Source organism: Colletotrichum acutatum (assembly GCF_030867785.1).
Source record: "Colletotrichum acutatum strain CBS 112980 chromosome Unknown BDZ83scaffold_22, whole genome shotgun sequence".
Lineage (NCBI taxonomy): Eukaryota > Fungi > Ascomycota > Sordariomycetes > Glomerellales > Glomerellaceae > Colletotrichum > Colletotrichum acutatum.
This window is the reverse complement of record NW_026849016.1, coordinates 23750-40424: the sequence shown is the minus strand read 5'-3', so window position 1 is coordinate 40424 and position 16675 is coordinate 23750. Positions and strand designations below refer to the sequence as shown.

General features: G+C 53.5%; 7 protein-coding genes and 1 non-coding gene across 8 annotated transcripts; 5 read left to right on the top strand and 3 right to left on the bottom strand.

The window, feature by feature from the left end:
• Positions 1 to 631: 631 nt before the first annotated feature.
• Positions 632 to 2347, bottom strand: BDZ83DRAFT_611666 (40S ribosomal protein S0). Its single transcript, XM_060507671.1, has 3 exons — positions 2036 to 2347; positions 1453 to 1901; positions 632 to 1376 (listed from the first exon to the last, which is right to left on the bottom strand). The coding sequence occupies exons 1-3, from the start codon at positions 2203 to 2205 to the stop codon at positions 1111 to 1113; spliced, it is 885 nt and encodes a 294-aa protein (XP_060367727.1). The 5' UTR covers positions 2206 to 2347; the 3' UTR covers positions 632 to 1110.
• A 204-nt stretch (positions 2348 to 2551) lies between these two features.
• BDZ83DRAFT_611663 (ribosomal protein S15) lies at positions 2552 to 3690 on the top strand. Its single transcript, XM_060507670.1, has 2 exons — positions 2552 to 2667; positions 2731 to 3690. Exons 1-2 carry the CDS (start codon positions 2622 to 2624, stop codon positions 3642 to 3644), a joined length of 960 nt encoding a protein of 319 aa, XP_060367726.1. The 5' UTR covers positions 2552 to 2621; the 3' UTR covers positions 3645 to 3690.
• BDZ83DRAFT_611662 (vacuolar ATP synthase subunit D1) lies at positions 3691 to 5245 on the bottom strand. Its single transcript, XM_060507669.1, has 4 exons — positions 5074 to 5245; positions 4926 to 5014; positions 3983 to 4875; positions 3691 to 3929 (listed from the first exon to the last, which is right to left on the bottom strand). Exons 1-4 carry the CDS (start codon positions 5103 to 5105, stop codon positions 3846 to 3848), a joined length of 1098 nt encoding a protein of 365 aa, XP_060367725.1. The 5' UTR covers positions 5106 to 5245; the 3' UTR covers positions 3691 to 3845.
• Positions 5246 to 5595: 350 nt separating this feature from the next.
• BDZ83DRAFT_572017 (NOSIC domain-containing protein) lies at positions 5596 to 7666 on the top strand (the record flags this gene model as incomplete). Its single annotated transcript, XM_060504461.1, has 3 exons — positions 5596 to 5630; positions 5704 to 5793; positions 5938 to 7666. 3 exons carry the CDS (start codon positions 5596 to 5598, stop codon positions 7664 to 7666), a joined length of 1854 nt encoding a protein of 617 aa, XP_060367724.1.
• Positions 7667 to 8119: 453 nt separating this feature from the next.
• Positions 8120 to 8650, bottom strand: BDZ83DRAFT_749731 (uncharacterized protein; the record flags this gene model as incomplete). The annotated part of the gene is made up of 4 exons (XM_060513806.1): positions 8120 to 8188; positions 8237 to 8267; positions 8336 to 8508; positions 8570 to 8650. 4 exons carry the CDS (start codon positions 8648 to 8650, stop codon positions 8120 to 8122), a joined length of 354 nt encoding a protein of 117 aa, XP_060367723.1.
• A 1160-nt stretch (positions 8651 to 9810) lies between these two features.
• Positions 9811 to 11560, top strand: BDZ83DRAFT_717542 (anaphase-promoting complex subunit 10; the record flags this gene model as incomplete). Its single annotated transcript, XM_060511958.1, has 4 exons — positions 9811 to 9976; positions 10589 to 10961; positions 11023 to 11395; positions 11450 to 11560. 4 exons carry the CDS (start codon positions 9811 to 9813, stop codon positions 11558 to 11560), a joined length of 1023 nt encoding a protein of 340 aa, XP_060367722.1.
• Positions 11561 to 12183: 623 nt separating this feature from the next.
• BDZ83DRAFT_571876 (HET domain-containing protein) lies at positions 12184 to 14238 on the top strand (the record flags this gene model as incomplete). The annotated part of the gene is made up of 1 exon (XM_060504447.1): positions 12184 to 14238. One exon carries the CDS (start codon positions 12184 to 12186, stop codon positions 14236 to 14238), a length of 2055 nt encoding a protein of 684 aa, XP_060367721.1.
• Positions 14239 to 16557: 2319 nt separating this feature from the next.
• On the top strand, positions 16558 to 16630 carry BDZ83DRAFT_t87. Its single transcript has one exon. It is a non-coding gene; the product is annotated as a tRNA-Lys (tRNA).
• The last annotated feature ends 45 nt before the right edge of the window (positions 16631 to 16675 follow it).

The window sequence follows — 16675 nt, the reverse complement described above, 5'->3', positions numbered from 1 at the left end:
CCAAAGTCCAGGTCCAAGGTGAGTAGGTGAGAACCCGGTACGATACTTCTCTCCTTTCTCTGGCTCCTTCTCTGCGCTTCTGCCTGTGAAATGAATAGATTACTTATACTGAAAGCATACTCGTTATGTTTCTCCCTGCCCAAGAGACCAACTGTTTGGACGATATTCGTTGATGGGCTGGCATCCGCGATGCAGTTTTCTGTACCTCATCAGCTTTTGTGGATCAGCTGTTTGGAATCAGTTGCGGGTTGTATTGCTCACTCTTTCCTTTTACTTTTGGTTTGGACATTCTTCAGTCATGAAGAGACGGACACTGGCCAATCATCCATGATTACGAAGGATCTGAACGACATATGATCAGTAGATATGCTTGCTTCAGGTTCTTGTTTCTCTGGCCGAACGATGAAGGGATCTTGGCCAGCGAATACAATGAGAACGGCCGCAATATCGGAAATATCAACGAAGGCTACGACGACATATGCCCTAGTTAGGTATGGCGGAAGACAGCAGAGGCGTAAGACTCTTGGAGGACTAAAATCCCTGAAGATCGCATAGGCGATAGCTACGGCATGTCACTGAGTTGGGAAGATAGGGGTGGCAAGGAGTAGGGCCAAGTCACGAAGATGCAAGGTGAATCAAACGTTGAGGGACCAACGGGGTTGTGGTATTTCAAGTCCTCAAACATTTCATGATTTTTTCGACCAGAAGCTTTCCATGGAAAGCAGAAAAAAGAAGGGCGGGATAACGATTAAGTCCACCCCTTTTGGCCACACAGGGCTTTCCCTCTCCCCAAAACGACATCACAAACAATTGGTGGTTTGCCGACTATTTCACAATGTTTTTTGGTTCGAGTATCTTTCCCTCATTAGTGCAGACCAAGTTGACCCTTTCCTTTTTTTGCCCCCAAGATTGCTACCAGCGATCATAAAAAGAAAAAAAACTCCACCAGAGTCTTTTGTCTACCATTCCATGACCATTTGCTGTTCCGCCGTTTTGTGGATATCTTCACACACCGTGCTTCGATGACCGGTGCGTTTGTAGGTTGTTTGTGTTGGGGGGAATCCTCTCGTTTTTGTGTGTCATGCCGACACCTGAATGACGGAAGGGAGTTTACCAGGAAGACTCCTTGGGGGCAGCAGCGGCAGCGTCGCCGGCAGCAGCCCAGTCACCGGTGGGAGCGGCGCCGGCGGCAGCCCACTCGTCACCAGCACCGTCCCAGTTGGCACCAGCCTGGGCACCGGTGAAGCCGGGAGCCTGGGCGTCCCAGTCGCCGGTGGCGGGGAAGCCGGACTCAATGGCGGCAACACCCTCCTCCTCAACGCCGGGGAGCTTCTCCTCCTCGACCTTCTCCTCGGCCTCAGCCTCGGGGTCGCGGTCTGTTGCGCGTATTAGTTCTCACTTGTTCCACATCTCTCTTCTAGAGCTTTGCCGAGAGGGGGGGATTCCACATACAGAAGTACAGATCGACCATGGTGTCCCAGGGGGTCTCGCGGTTGTAGATGGTGCCGCGGAGGCGGAGGACCTCACGGGCGAGCATCCACCAGACGAGACCGATGGAGTGACGACCCTTGTTGTTGGTGGGAATGGCAACGTCGACGTACTCAGTGGGGGAGTCGGTATCGCAGAGGGCGATCACGGGGATGTTGACGTAGGAAGCCTCCTTGATGGCCTGGGCATCGGTACGGGGGTCGGTGACGATGATGAGGCGGGGCTCCTTGAAAGAGCGGGTGATGTAGTTGGTGAAGGAACCGGGGGTGAAGCGACCGGCAATGGCGACGGCGCCGGTGTGGGCGGCGAACTTGAGGACGGCACGCTGGCCGTAGGGACGGGCAGAGATGACGCAAATGTCAGCTGGGTTGTCGACGGCGGCGATGATGCGGGCGGCGAGGACAATCTTCTCCCTGGAGGCGCAAAAAGTCAGCGATTTTTGCGCTGGCGCAAATTGAGGAGCGCAACAGAGGTTTCCTTGGTGATTTCTTGTTCTTGAAATTCTTCGAGAGAAAAACCTCTACAACGCGTCGCTTTCTTTGCTTACCAGGTCTTGCCAACGTTGATCACGTTGACACCGTCGGCACGGGTCTTCCACAGGTAGGGCTCCATGTGAACCTGGAGGTTCTTGCTTCCCAGGTGGGCTTGAGCTGCGAGCAGCATCTCAATGTCCTGGGAAGTGGCATTGAAGATCGAGGGGAGGTTAGCGGGAGCCATCTTGGGCGATTTCGGTCTTTCTTCCACGGGGAGACGGTGTCGAACGGTGGTGGTGCGGAAAGGGAAGAAAGTCAAGATTTCGCGATCCTCAAAAAAAAGTTCGCCCAGTTGTGCGTCTCGAATTCGTGGGTGAGTGGGCAGCTCCTGCCTCTAGCAAAGCCCTCGCTAGGCCCTTGTGGTCCAAGCGTCTTCGAGGTCCCGCCAGAGTACGTACCTGGGGAGACTCGAAGCTCACGTGATGGGATCAAATGCCGCTAGTCTTCCTTGGGCGGTGTCTCCACTCCAAGGAGATGTGCAGCGGAGGACGAACGGGCCGGGCGCCATTGGAGTGCTGCACTCCAGATATGGGACCAGAGTCTAGGAAATTTTATGGTTCCCATTGTCGATGATCGCGTTGAAGGGAAACTGCTGCCGCCATGCCACCCAGATTACAGAGCCTGCAACGGCTAGGCACCGCTAGCTGTAAGCTTCAGACTTATCCTTAAGGATGAAAGAAGCAATTGGAAAACTAATTGACTGTCATAGTGTGCCTACGCCCAGCTATTAGACCGACCCCGAGCTTCCTCCCCGTCATTCAGACCGCGAACCTTTCCCAGCGCGAGAAGAAGCGCAAAGCGAAGCAGGACCCGTACAAGCACCAACAGGCGCTACAACGCAAGGCTGCCAACCAGAAGAGACAGAGCGAAATCCAGGCGGAAAAGGATGCGAGCTGGGGCGACCCGATCCATGGCATTCCGACTCCTTTCGTGGAGTCATTCGACTCGGCCGGCCAGGCGCCCACAACGAAGCCCGTCAAGGACGATAATGGAAACATCATCTCCGATCCTCGCCCTCTGCCAACTTCGCCGGGGCTTCTCAACCACCTCGTCGACGAGAAGGAGCTCCAAGCAGTGATAGACAAGGCCTACATTTTGACGAAACCTGTAAAGTCGGAAATCAGGGAGCTGGCAGACCCTGCTATGGAGGCACTGGCGGACAAGAAGCATGAGCTGGTTCACGCCAAGGCAGTAGAGGCTCTGAAGCGTATCCTGTCTATGGACAATGCCAACTCGAAGATCCTTCTCCACACCAACATCAAGAGATGTGTCGAGGAGTTTGGCCGGCACAACACCGACAAGCTTCTGACGAAGAAGCCCAAGTCTGCTCTCGTGGATCCCAAGGCTCCCAAGCCGCCAATTCGGGGCGGCCCCGACACTGGCAGCTCGGAGGTGCAGGTTGCCATCCTGACCGCCAAGATCAGGAAGCTCTCGCACGAGCTGTCACAGAACCGTGGTTACAAGGACAAGCACAACAAGAGGAACTTGAGAGTCCTTTGCCATAGGCGGCAAAAGCTTCTCAAGTACATGGAGCGCAGTGAGAGGGGTAGCGGGCGGTGGACGCATCTGCTCGAGAAGCTGGGTCTGTCACCGGCGACCTACAAGGAGCAGATCAGCTTCTAGGGCGAGCTAGTAGCGGGAAACGGTAGACACGTGTAAAACTCAGACTTGTAATTGTCCTCTATGTACACTATAGCGATCGGTAAAGATGCTGATCTCCACGTCATGAACCTGAGCTCCCTCCTTGCGCCGTTGTGACCTGCCATTAAACGATGAAACTGGTATTCTACAAAACTAACAGAACAGGACTGCCAAATATTAAACTCAGAACACGCTGATGTAGTTGCCAATCCGGTCTTTCTGGTTCTGGGCTATGCACTCTGCAATCCAGGTGATGTTACGGATTTCCTGCTTGTCATTAGCTTCGTCCAGCTCATGCTCAGGGGTCTGGTGGTTCTTACCTGCTCACGGAGTCTCACCCACGCGTACACAATCGCGAAAGTGAACTGCTGAGTGAATGCGCTCTTGGAGATCTCCATCTCCTTTTGGTAAAACATATCCTCCAGGCTCTTGCCGTCGGAGCTTGAGCCGCCGCCCTGGTTACCCGGGCCAGACGGGCCACCGCCGAGACCAGCTGCCTCGAAGAAGCTCTTGTAGTCACCAACACCGTCAACCGCAAGACGGACGCCCTCAAAGTCTTCCGCTCTAGAGAGCATGAGGGTACCCTCCGGGTATAGCTTACCAAAGCTGGGGTACAACTTCTTGCGGTCATTCTTGTTAAGCTCGGTGCCGAAGGAGTTGAGCGTGATATTGATCGCACGGCGGTCGGCCTCGAACTCCAGGATCTCTGACATGACCTCAGCTGTCGGCGAGCCTGCCATGTCGGGGTGGGTGTTGACAAAGTTGTGGAAGTCCTCCAAGTAGTTCTTGTACAGCGTGTTTCGGACAATCTCGATGTTGAGCTCATCGAGATCCTGGTGGCTAAGACTGCCCTTGAAGTAGGCGGCAAGCGGAGTCTCGATCAAGACACTGTTGTAAAGCTCCTCGATATTCGTCGCAACGCACAGGACTGGCATCGTCTCGAACCAGCCGAGGGGATGGCATCTCTCAAGAAGCTCGCGGGTGTCTCGTTCGTGAAGGGTGCCGGTAATCAGCAGGGCAACGTTGTCGATCATGTAACCGTAGGTGAGGTAGTCCATGAACTGGGCAAGAGAGCCGACGGCATTGGCGCGAACATAGCGGAACTCGGAGACAAGTTTGTCGGTCGTCTTCGCGGCGAGAGCTGACGTCGAGGGGTTGGGAGGGAGGTTGCCGAGGAAGTCGCCATACGCAGGGCCGAGTTGCAACTTGAGATCTGGAACCTTATTAGAGGTGTACCGCATAGGAGCACTTGAAACCACTCACCATCGATGGTCTCGCACTGCGTCAGGTTGGCATAGTTGGAGCCGGTAAGAAGGCCGTTCCTGTATCCACGAACAATGCCCTCAATGTAGCTGCACCATGTTAGCCACAGCCCATGTGTTATGTCACCCATCATAAACCCAACACTCACCCGCTGTTGACGTTGAAGAAAAGACCCTCCATCTTGTCTGTGTTGTGGATTGTTTGGATCGAAGGCGACTGGGAGTGGTGACGCCGGTCTGGTGGAGGCGCAAACGGAGACAGCTGTAGTCGTTGACTTTAGAACGCTCGCTCTCACTCTCTGCCAAACCAAATCACTGCACGGCAGCTCCAAGGTCCCAGCAAGGCCGACCAAGTCCACCTTCCTTAGGCATTACGAGTTGCAGCAGCGCACAGGCCACCGGAGGCGGCTTTTCTCGGCGAAACAGATTTTACGCGCTCCGGGCCATCCCACTTGCCAATTGGTGTGTGGGGTGGGACCCGCCCAAAGGCTCTGCAGCCATCGAAAAAAAATTGGTGGAGCTTGGTTTGGTTCAGAAAAAAATATTTCCAAACCATCAATCCGCTCGCTGGAAACCTGCCTCCGCCGACAACAACATTTACACCCACGCGCGGAGGATTTTACCCGAGGGACCAATTTGGCCAGGTTTGAAGAGCATCGACAGTTTTCACAATGTCTCTCTTCGTTCTCGCCGAAACGCCGGCAGGGTAAGTTTTCCATTTAAAAAAGAACAAGAGGAAAAAAAAGTGGCAGCAATTGGAAAGCTAACACGAGAAATAGCTACGGTCTGTTCAAGGCTGCCGACAAGAAGCTTCTCAAGCGCGATGAGCTCACCACTGGACCGACCTCTTCGGAGCAGATCAACGAGATGTAAGTCGCGCTCCCACAATCGACAATTGCAGCCAGTCTTCAAGAGCGTCACGCAGCAGCGCACACGCGTGCAAGCAAACCCGTTTTCTCGGCTGTGACTAGATCGCTGTGTCCAAAATACAATTGAGACTGACTGTTGCAAAGGCTCAAGTTGAAGTCTTTCGTCAAGTTCGATAGCTCCGCCGTCGCCGTCGAGGAAGCCGCCGGTCTCAAGGAGGGTCGTGTCCCGCCAATGCTCGCCAACCTGCTCAAGGAGATCAAAGACGAGAAGAAGGCTACCCTTGCCGTTGCCGACCTGAAGCTCGGTACTGCCATTGGCAAGCTCCCCGACTTGGATATCAAGGCCGTCTCCGATGCCGCCTCCCAGGACCTGTTCCGTGCTGTCCGCGAGAACCTCTCTTCCCTCATTCCTGGTCTTAGCACCGAGACCATGGACCGCATGGCCCTTGGTCTGTCGCACTCCATCTCGCGACACAAGCTCAAGTTCTCCGCCGACAAGGTCGACGCCATGGTTGTCCAGGCCATCAAGTTGGTGGACGATCTCGACAAGGAGCTGAACGTCTACGCCATGCGCACCAAGGAATGGTACGGCTGGCACTTTCCCGAGCTTGCCAAGATCCTCAACGACAACCTGGTCTACGCCCGTCTCGTTGTTGCCGTTGGCATGCGCCAGGACTTCGCCGAGACCGACCTCTCCGACATCCTTCCCGAGGAGCTTGAGGGCCCCGTCAAGACTGCCGCCGAGATTTCCATGGGAACTGAGATGACCCCCGAAGATTTGGAGAACATTCAACTGTTGGCCCAGCAAGTCATCACCTACTCTGAGTACCGCACTTCCCTCTCCACTTACCTCGAGACCCGCATGCGCGCTCTCGCCCCCAACTTGACTGCTCTCGTTGGCTACCTCGTCGGTGCCCGTTTGATCGCCCACGCTGGCTCCCTCATTTCTCTCGCCAAGGCTCCCTCCTCCACCATCCAGATCTACGGTGCCGAGAAGGCGCTCTTCCGTGCTCTCAAGACCAAGCACGACACACCCAAGTACGGTATCATCTACCACTCCTCCCTCGTTGGCCAGGCCACTGGCAAGAACAAGGGCAAGATCGCCCGTTCCCTTGCCGCCAAGACTGCGCTTGGTCTGCGTGTTGACGCTCTCGGCGACACCGAGAACCAGGACGATGAGGAGGAGCGCAGCATCCTCGGTCTTACCAGCCGCATCAAGCTTGAGAACCTCCTCCGCAAGTTGGAGGGCAAGCCTCTCCTTCCCAAGGGTGTTGGTGTCGGCCCTGACGGCCAGCTTACCGCACCCGGTGGCTTCAGCTTGAAGGAGTCTCGCAAGTACAACGCCGATGCCGATGGTGTTGAGACCGAGGTCAACGGCAAGTCCAAGAAGCTCATCCAGGTCGTTGACGAGGAGATGAAGGACGCTGAGAGCGAAGACGAGGACGCCGAGATGAACGATGCTAGCGAAGAAGAGAAGAAGAGCAAAAAGGACAAGAAGAAGGAAAAGAAGGAGAAGAAGCGCGTCTCCATCGCCGCGGTTGAGACTCCCGTCAAGGAGAGCAAGGCTGTCAAGGGCACACCGGCAAAGCTGAGCGAAAAGGACTACGAGCGTTTCGCCGAGGCCGCTGGCATCAGCGTGTCCAAGTTCAAGCGCAAGTTCGAGCGTGGTGACGTCCAGCTCGGCGAGGACGGCACGCCCGTCGTCTTCAGCAAGAAAGAGTTGAAGAAGCTCAAGAAGGCCGAGGACGAGGACGAGGTCGAAGAGACGCCTGTCAAGGCTACCGACAGCACCAAGAAGAAGCGCAAGCACGAAGATGATGAGACGCCCAAGAAGGAGAAGAAGCTGAAGAAGAAGCGCAGCTCCCTTGCTTAGGAAGCCAAGCGGCGTCGCATTTCTTATTCATAGACGGCACTTGGGCCTCATGTGCATAAACATATTGTGTTCAATGCGCTGTATGATACCTCGATCTCTCTGGCCGGCGTTTTGGGATGGACCTGGGGGGTTTTCATGGTCTGATCATTGGATGGGCATAGTTTCTCTTTTACTACTGGCAGGAAAAGTGCAATGTAATTGCTTGTTGAGTTTGACTACTGCTCTTCCGCCGTCGAACGTGATCTGCCATATATCCAGTGCCTCGACAATCTATACTTTGCTCCTCACAGAGCGATACTTCTCAAATGACAACACGGATGATATTGAAGAAACCCAGCGCAGGTAGTAAGCATTTATCACTTGCGTTCAAGCAAGTCACCGTCCACGGTAAAGCACGTATGCGATTCGTTTTAACTAACGTATATACGTAGTCCGGTCCAATCCAATTCACACTCAAAGGGGAATGCAACGCTTGGTCCTGTCACCTCTGCTGCAGATGGGCGGCTTTCTGACGTTGCAGCACTGTTCAAACTCAGCATCAACTCGAGCGACAGGAAGATGAATACTTACACGGTAGCCAGAGGGACCAGGGCAATCGCCACTACATTGTGAAAACTTAGCTATGCATTCCGATATCGGTTAGATAAAGAGTTGAATTATGAATCTTACGTGGAGTATGTGCCGCTGCAGGAAAGAGAATCCTTCTGGCAGTATCCGTTGCTGTTGCAGTCCGGGTAGAAGCAACACTTCACATCGGCCGGGTCATTGGGGCAGAGGTTGGTCTTGGTGTAGCCATTGAGAGAGCTGCACTTGGAGGTCTTCTGGCAGGTTCCGTAGTTTCCCTGTAAAGAATGAATAGACGTTAGTGGATGCCATCGACGTGTTCTTGAGGATGAAATAGACCTTGCTGTCATGGCAATAGCTTCCGATGGCTGCCAGAGCACTGGAAGCGAACAGAGCTGAGATGAGGGCCGAAGTCTTCATAGTTGCTGTTATTCGGGGGTTGAGATATAAAAACGATGAGAAGATGAGATTGAACTTGTGCTGCTTGCTTCGAATCCAACATACACCTCCTGGCAGGATACTTCTGGCCTTTTATACACCAGATTTAAGGCTGGTAACTCGATGTGAGATATTATAATTAGCCACTGTGGTATCTGATCTTCTGGTCTGCGAGGACTGATCGGGGTCTTGAACGCCAGCCTTGGACGTGAAAGTCCCCGTAGCTTGCTAGGAACACCGCGTTAGACGATCCCCTCCTCACCGGCCGTCTTTTGGAACATGCGCCTTGCCACTGCAGCAATCAGGATCAAATGGCTACATCGCAGAAGTCTGGGCCAGTGCAGACTTCCATCTATGTTTCTCAAGTGAGACGACAACCTCACCATTGGTCGGTCCAGTCCGTAGCTAGTCATTTGGGCGACAACTCCGAGAGGGACGAGAATAGTCGAGTAGGTCGTTCCACGGGCGCTTACATAGGACAACATGACGAAGACACAATGAGGCTTTTCGATGCATTAGTCTCTTCAATACTTTAGTTCCAATGTGGAAGGAGGGTTTACTGCTCGAGGAGGTTGTCAAGTAGATTGCTTACACGGAGTCGGGGTAACGTTGAGTCTAGACCATGCAAAAAGCAAACGAGGTGTTCAGCTGAAATGCAAGATCCAGGACCGAGACAACCGCAACCAATCGCTTGGGACTTTTCCATGAAATAACTACATTTCTGGCTTGGAAACCCCTCACGAAACTACTTAGACAGTCGTCTTTGGCAAGTATGTTGCAATCCGGGATAGAGTCGCCACATAGCTCTGGGGTTCTGACCACCAACAAACATACTCTGCATGTGTTTCAAGCCACCATGGAACCATGAGGGAAACTATTCTCAGAGAAATTGCGGATTATTTTCCATGTCTATGTATCCTATTTCTGTAAAACCATTCGCCAGTCAACCGTTTGTGAAGATGGTGAGCCGGTGAGCCGGTGAAGAAAGCTACACCGACAAGCGAACACGTGACAGATCTCGGTGGATCCACGTGATTCTCAACCGTGAACGCAGCAGTAGCATCACCACGCATGCTCACTGACGAAAGCGCCGTGGCCGCCAATCTCAGACACCAATGTTGCTCCTGAGCTGGTGAATTGACATGGATGACCGACGGCGGGGCAACATCCATGGCGGCCGCCCACGGTCTGACCTGCGGAGCCCCGAGCAGCTCACCCAGAACGGGTTCGACCTCGATGCCGAACCCAGAAGCCAGTGGTCGGGCGATTATTACGACCGCCGAGCGACACGAGCTCTCGGTCCCAATGGTAAGTCGCTCTTTCATTCTCTCATATCTAAATGCCCAACTCCCAATTCCTGGTGGTCATCTCCCCAAGTGCCGCCTACTGCTTTTCGCCTCTGTGGCTGCTGCGCAGTGTACAATCCACCACCAGCAGCGCGTCAACGCACTCAAAGCCGAAGCGAGGGACATCGCTCTTGTAATGTTCAATCATTCAGCCCTGCAAGTTCAGAGGTGATGGTGATTAGTTCGATGTCGCCTCGGGTTGCATGCGTCCGACAGGGGTGGTGGTCTCTCTGTGGAGGGGCATCATTTCGACTACTGATTGATGAGAATCGATAGCTCCTCATTGCAGCTTTTCGCGCAAGCTTTATCTGGCTTCCAAATTTCTCCCTTTTTTGCACTTCTTGCACAAAGGTATTAATAGAATGCGGAAAAAATTAGTCTTTTATGTCTTTCGAAGTCGATTAGACGCCCAGTGCGGGAGATTGGACCAGGGGGCCGCATGACATCCGCCTGGTCCATGTTCTGGCCCCGGCCATCGACTTCGGACGGTTGACAAGTTGCAACCCAGCCATGAACCTCGACCGTTTCACTTCTAGCTTATTATCACAACATTGCTGACTCATTTACCCCTTAGGCGGCTCACATCAAGACGAAGAGGACTCTGATGACGGCGAGGCATTCCCACCGCAACGCGTTGACTGGGAGGCCATGAGAGCTGGCGCCAACATGGAGGAGTATATACGAAGCCAGCCCATCCCGGAGTATTCTGACGAGGAGGGTATCAGCATGCCACTCGATGACCTTGGCGAGATATCTGGCACCGACACTAGTGTTGAGGATGGAGAAAACGGCGACCAAGTCGGGGACCAACAAGATGAGCCTGAGTTCGACCCCCTCGCTGTCGGTCTGAAGGAGATTTCAAATCTGGGGAAATTCACCGTCAGCAGCCACAAGCAGGGGAACGGTGTCGACCAGCTTCGCGACGATAGCTTGAAAACCTATTGGCAGTGGGTTTATCCCACGACCCATTCCAAGAATAAATGCACGCCTTTGCTGACAATAAGACAGATCCGATGGCCCTCAGCCGCACAAGCTTACAGTCTACTTCATCAAGCGAGTCGGCATCAGGGACATTCGCTTCTACGTAGACTACAATGAAGACGAATCTTATACACCAACCAAGATCATCTTCAAGTCCGGTACCAGCGAGAACAATCTCATTCAGTTTGCCACAATGGAGCTCTCGACACCCTCTGGTTGGCAGATCGTTCCAGTCGACGGCGCTGGCGGCGGCCCCGACGGCAATACGCTGGTTTCCTACGTGTTCCAAATGCAGATACTTGAGAATCATCAGAACGGCAAGGATACGCACCTTCGTTCTATCAAGATCTACGCCGCGGACACGGACACCCCCAGCATCGACGCGGACATGTCGAACCGGGTGAGTTGATCCTCTAAAACATGCGACAAGTATGTGACTGACAAAGACCCAAAGCGAGCTGTGAGTGAGGAACCAGACGAGGAACCTGTAGACCCCTGGGATCTCGCCGTTCTCGAGGCTGGCTTGTCCGTTCCAGACTTCATGAAGGAACCTGAAATTCGATGAGTCAGGTGTAGAATCTGCTTCTTAACCCACGATTTCGATACTCGAGTGACCCCCAGCCTCGAGCAGCTAAGCTGTGCGTGCCACTCATAGGGCGAGGGCGTTAACGTGTTCATGGGCTGCATATGACACTGCAACTATTTTTTTTGCTGTAATGATACCCAAAAGTCGGATGCGGAGAAGGCCCTCACGGAGCTAGGAGTTTGATGCACGTTACGCCCAACAAAAGGGCCATTCTGGTAGACTTCCCAGCATTCGCGCGGCCATGAAAGGATGGCATACTGTATTGACAACCCTACTGAGGTACCACCGCATATTTAGCAACCAGCTTCACACCATTCCGTGTCTTCTTGGCAGCCACGGCTGCCTGTCATGCGTCTAGCTAGCGCGAGCGGCTGAGGTCTGGCCCTCAGTTGATTGGCAATTTCCATCGTGACCCCTGCTGAACCGGACGAATTGTATCCGATTCTGGTAATAAGGCTTTCGAAACGATATTCCGCACGTGATGACACTTGACATGGTTCGAAAGACATCTACAACTTGGCTAACAATGTGGCAGGATATTGCGAGCTGATGCTCAAATCCGAGAGCCAGAGGCATCATCCGTTCCTAAAGAGAAGAGCACAATGCAACGGAACAGCACGTATCGATATCAAGCTCTGCCACCGATTGCGGAAGAGGGTCGCACACCGTCCTTCACCCGACTCCTCTTCCTGTACCCAGGCTCGGGAGAGGACCCCTTTGAAGCGCATCTAGAAGTTGTCGACATCGAGCATGCGCCTCCCTACGAGGCTTTGTCTTACACGTGGGGAAACCCGACGGAACAGCCGAGAGACTACATCTGGATGCAAGGCTGTCCTATGCTTATCAAGCCAAATCTAGAAGACGCTCTGCGCTCTCTACGCTTGCCGAACCAGGTGCGAAAGCTGTGGGTCGATGCGCTCTGCATCGATCAGTCTGACCTGGACGAGCGTGCTCGGCAGGTCCAGTACATGAGGCTGGTCTACAAGCACGCTGCCCGCGTTATCGTATGGCTCGGTCTCAAGACTTCCGGGACTCCTGAAGCGTTCCAGGCCGCAGAACGGCTCGCAAGAATCAGAGAATTCACTCATCCGGCGGCTACTGGACCTAACGGCGGGCAAGTCGACCCCAGCACAGTCCAGGGCCTGATGAGCAGCATGCTTGAAGACCTACCGGAGACATGCATGATCCACCTGGACGAAGTCTTTGAACGCCAGTACTTCTGCCGTTGCTGGTGCGTGCAGGAGGTGGTGGTATCTTCAAGGGCGATTGCCAAGATTGAGGACCTGGAAATGTCCTTTTTCGACTTGATCGCCTCATTGATTGTGCTCGCGGGTTGGAAAAGCGAGATCCTCATCGACCGACCCTACCAGTTATGGAATTTGATCCTCATGCGACGGCAACCCAACAGTATCCTCGGTCAGCCCGAGGTCGAGGGCTCGATTGGCTCGTTTCTCGCACTTCTGGAGCTGACGCGAACGTTGCAAGCGACGGATGATCGTGACAAGGTGTTCTCCCTCCTTGGTATCTGCGACGAGGGGCTGAACCCCGTGCTGGCGTTGACGCAGGTCTTGGACAATAATGACAGTTGGCGCATTCGGTTAATTCGTCGAGGCTTGACACGAGTCAACAGCTTCGTCAATGGTCTTGCTCCGGATCTCAACTTCGGTCGGCCGAGAGCTCTGCGTCCGGATTACAAAAGGGAGACCGTGCTGGTGTATTGCGATCTTACGAGGTTCCTCTTGCGCAAACAGCCTCGGATTCTGGACATCCTTGACCACGTACAGCACAACGAGGACCCAGGCATTGGTGACTATCCGTCCTGGGTTCCAAAGTGGTTTGATCCAAGGACATGCATCGTCTTCAAGGGAGCCTATCTCGCTGGGTTTTGCGATGGGCATTTCCGTTATTTTGCCGAGCTTCACGATGTACCGGTCCGTAACGATCCCGTGCGACCAAAGGTTCTTTCTCTGGATGGATATCACGTTGATGTGGTATCGAAAACGAGTGAAACAGTTGCGTTTGGATTTGGGGCTCGAGCTACTGCGGAAGCTATCGTGCAGGCTTGGGAGCAGCTTTTCGACTCATCGATCGCCCCCAGATGCGGGAAGAAGTATCGCGATAATATCCTACTGGACGTGGCATTCTGTAAAGCCGTTTTGGCTGGTGCTCTGGGTTCCATCATTGGATATAGTCATCTCCTTACTAGGAACCAAGGAGGATTGAACCCGCTGTTCGACGATCGAACCCATAAACCTCACGCAGAGCTCGACCGAGAGGCTCAAGACTTGGCGGAGACGTTCCTCGCCCAGATGGCCGAGTTCGGACTCCCGCCAACGACGATGGAATTCGGGAATCCGAATCGAGAGGACAAGCTGCAGGTCTTTGGAGCAGGGGCGCGTACCTACTTGAACAACCGAAAGGTGTTTGCGACCCGTGATGGGCGTGTGGGCATCGGACCCAAGATGATGCAGCCTGGAGACGAGGTCGTTGTTCTTTTCGGGGGCCGGATGCCTTTCATTGCACGGCAGAGAGGTGACCACCGACTGCTGATTGGGAGCTGCTACTTGGTTGACGAAGAGCTGATGTGGGGAAAGGTGACAGAGAAAGTGAGATTTAATCGTGGTGGTCCTCCGCGGGTGACATTTGAGTTCCATTAAGTCGCGGTCGCGAGAATTTAAGACTCTTCATGTCCCAAAGTGCTCGAGTATAACGCGCGCTTCGGGGACCCGGAGACGCAGAGCATGGTGCTTCTCCTTCCAGACGAGGCCTTGCCTGAAATCATTCTAGCTTGCGTAGAAGATAGGCTTGGTGACATTAAGCTGGTTACACTTGCAGGGTTTGCCTGTAATATCACTGTTGCGGCAGAGGGCTATCCAGAATCATACAGGAAGGGGGATCTCATCCGCTTGGGATCTACCCCTGGAGGTGAGTCGTGGCAGAATTGTGCCATGGCCCATCGCTGACAACATACATTCCTAGGTGTGCATGTTTTCCACGCCGGACCGAAGTGGTCAACGATAAACTTGTCACAGCAGGCGGTCGCGTCCTGTCCGTTGCCGCGACGGGCAAAACCCTCGAGGAAGCAGTATCGGCTGCTTACAAGGGGGTTGACAGTGTTCATCTCGAAGGCATATTCTACCGCAGGGATATTGCGATGCGGTAAGTCAGACTGAGAGCCGTCTATGTTCCCCTCAGACTCCAATTACGGGATAGTTTGGCTGATACGACCAAGCTCGCTGAAGCTCGCTCCGGGAAGAGCCGAGGATGGTCCCAGCTAGCTCGAGGGGTAGCCAGGATCGGAGCTTGGACCGTTGCCGTCAAGGTTTCTAAGGTGATAGGCCAACAAGTTCGGATGACCCTTTGGCATGGCTGAAGGCAGATAGCCAACCATCCAACCTGACATCGCCTGGCTCAAGCGTCAGGACATTTTGCGAGGGCGGGGTGGTCTGGAAGGGCCGAAAACTCCATGTCCTAGGCCCAGCTGACATGTCAAACTCATGGTGTTCTCTGGAAGCTTTCGGCTGTGAAACATTGCAGCCACTGACACATCGGGAGGACTGTGATGGCGGGATGCAGGAGATGCAGGCGACCGATGGACCCAAGTCTAGACCGTTGTGGTGTGATGTCACACAACAGCGAGCCTTTACATAGTAATCAAGAACTCCCCGGAGCTACAAGTCCGGCCACAGTCAGTTTTGGCCGACGGAAGTCGTGTTCGATGTGCTCTAGCTCTCCCTCTCTCTTCATCACCAGCAACAATGAACGTCTTTGTCGTTCCGGCGTCCCCCAAGACTGGGCAGGCGACGGTTCGGTCCCTCCTTGATCACCCTTCACAACCACACGTAACTGGTGTATATCGAGATTTGGGAAGGGTACCGGCTAAATTCAGGGAGCATCCTCGATTTAGGGCTATCAAGGGCGACGTTGCCGATGTTTCCAGTCTCAACTTCGCCGATGCCGACGCCATCGTATCCATTACGCCTCCGCAATACTCCGAGTCCAAGCCAATCACTAGAGCACGGGAGATGGCAGCGAATGTCAAATTTGCTATTGGTAGGGTCAAGTGCTCGGCGAAGCGTTTGGTATATGTGTCTAGCATAGGGGCTCATTTGGAGCATGGGACGATAAGTTGAGAAGAGAGAATCTTCATGGGACACAGATGGCTGAGGGGAATACTGTAGGGCGAGATTAAAACGAACTACGAGGCAGAACAAGCACTTATCGGTTCCGCCCCCGAGGTAGTCTTTATTCGATGCGCCTACTTCATGGAGAATTGGGCACCAGTACTCAAGACAGCGCATGAAGATCCACCACATTTTTCTTCTGTGTTGTGTCCTATAGACTACGCAATACCCATGGTACGTTTTACCAGACAGTTTACTCTAAGTCAAGGGTACACCTTTCTAAAATCTGTAATCAAGGTCTCGGTCAAAGATGTTGGCCGGACATGCGCAAGGGAAGCTCTCGCAAAAAGTTCACCGATGCGACATAATCCCTACATCTTCAACTTATACGGGCCAAAATCATACTCAACCAAAGACGTGCATAGAGCGGTGGAAGATCTGACATCCAAGTACAACAAGACTAAGGTCACTCTGGTAGAAGATGGTCAACTGGAGGACTTCTTCGCACATTTATATCGGCCACCGATGGCTGAGCTTTTGGTAGAGATGACGAGGAGTCTCCTGCCTGGAGGGATTGTAGCCGGGGATATGCGGGAGGGACATTTGCTTCAGAGAGGAAGCGAGACTCTGCGCGAGGTGATTAGAGACATCCTCGAGGAATGAAAATGCGCAGAACACTGGCGACTCGAACACCCAAGTGAAAAATTGTTTCGGCCCGAGCGAGAGAAGAGAAAAGGAAAAAGAAGGGTCGAAATCAGCTTCACACGAGAAGAGAGGAAAAAAGAGAAACACTGTCCGCGTGTAAGAGAACAAGGAGCTCAAACCCACTGGAAAAGTCATCAAATAAGACCCGCCTTGCTAGCTCAATCGGTAGAGCGTGAGACTCTTAATCTCAAGGTTGCGGGTTCGACCCCCGCGTGAGGCTCAAATCCTCACCGCGATTGGCAAAGCCATTCTTCGGGTTTTTCAT

Bases quoted from the DNA above. Each gene is read 5' to 3' on its own strand.
- BDZ83DRAFT_611666 (XM_060507671.1), bottom strand. From the start codon at position 2,205: ATGGCTCCCGCTAACCTCCCCTCGATCTTCAATGCCACTTCCCAGGAC. The intron at 1,902-2,035 runs GTAAGCAAAGAA...TTGCGCCTCCAG, and splicing joins ATCAACGTTGGCAAGACCTG to GGAGAAGATTGTCCTCGCCG. The intron at 1,377-1,452 runs GTATGTGGAATC...TACGCGCAACAG, and splicing joins CATGGTCGATCTGTACTTCT to ACCGCGACCCCGAGGCTGAG.
- BDZ83DRAFT_611663 (XM_060507670.1), top strand. From the start codon at position 2,622: ATGCCACCCAGATTACAGAGCCTGCAACGGCTAGGCACCGCTAGCT. The intron at 2,668-2,730 runs GTAAGCTTCAGA...TGACTGTCATAG, and splicing joins ACGGCTAGGCACCGCTAGCT to TGTGCCTACGCCCAGCTATT.
- BDZ83DRAFT_611662 (XM_060507669.1), bottom strand. From the start codon at position 5,105: ATGGAGGGTCTTTTCTTCAACGTCAACAGCGG. The intron at 4,876-4,925 runs GTGAGTGGTTTC...ATAAGGTTCCAG, and splicing joins GCAGTGCGAGACCATCGATG to ATCTCAAGTTGCAACTCGGC. The intron at 3,930-3,982 runs GTAAGAACCACC...AATGACAAGCAG, and splicing joins GGGTGAGACTCCGTGAGCAG to GAAATCCGTAACATCACCTG.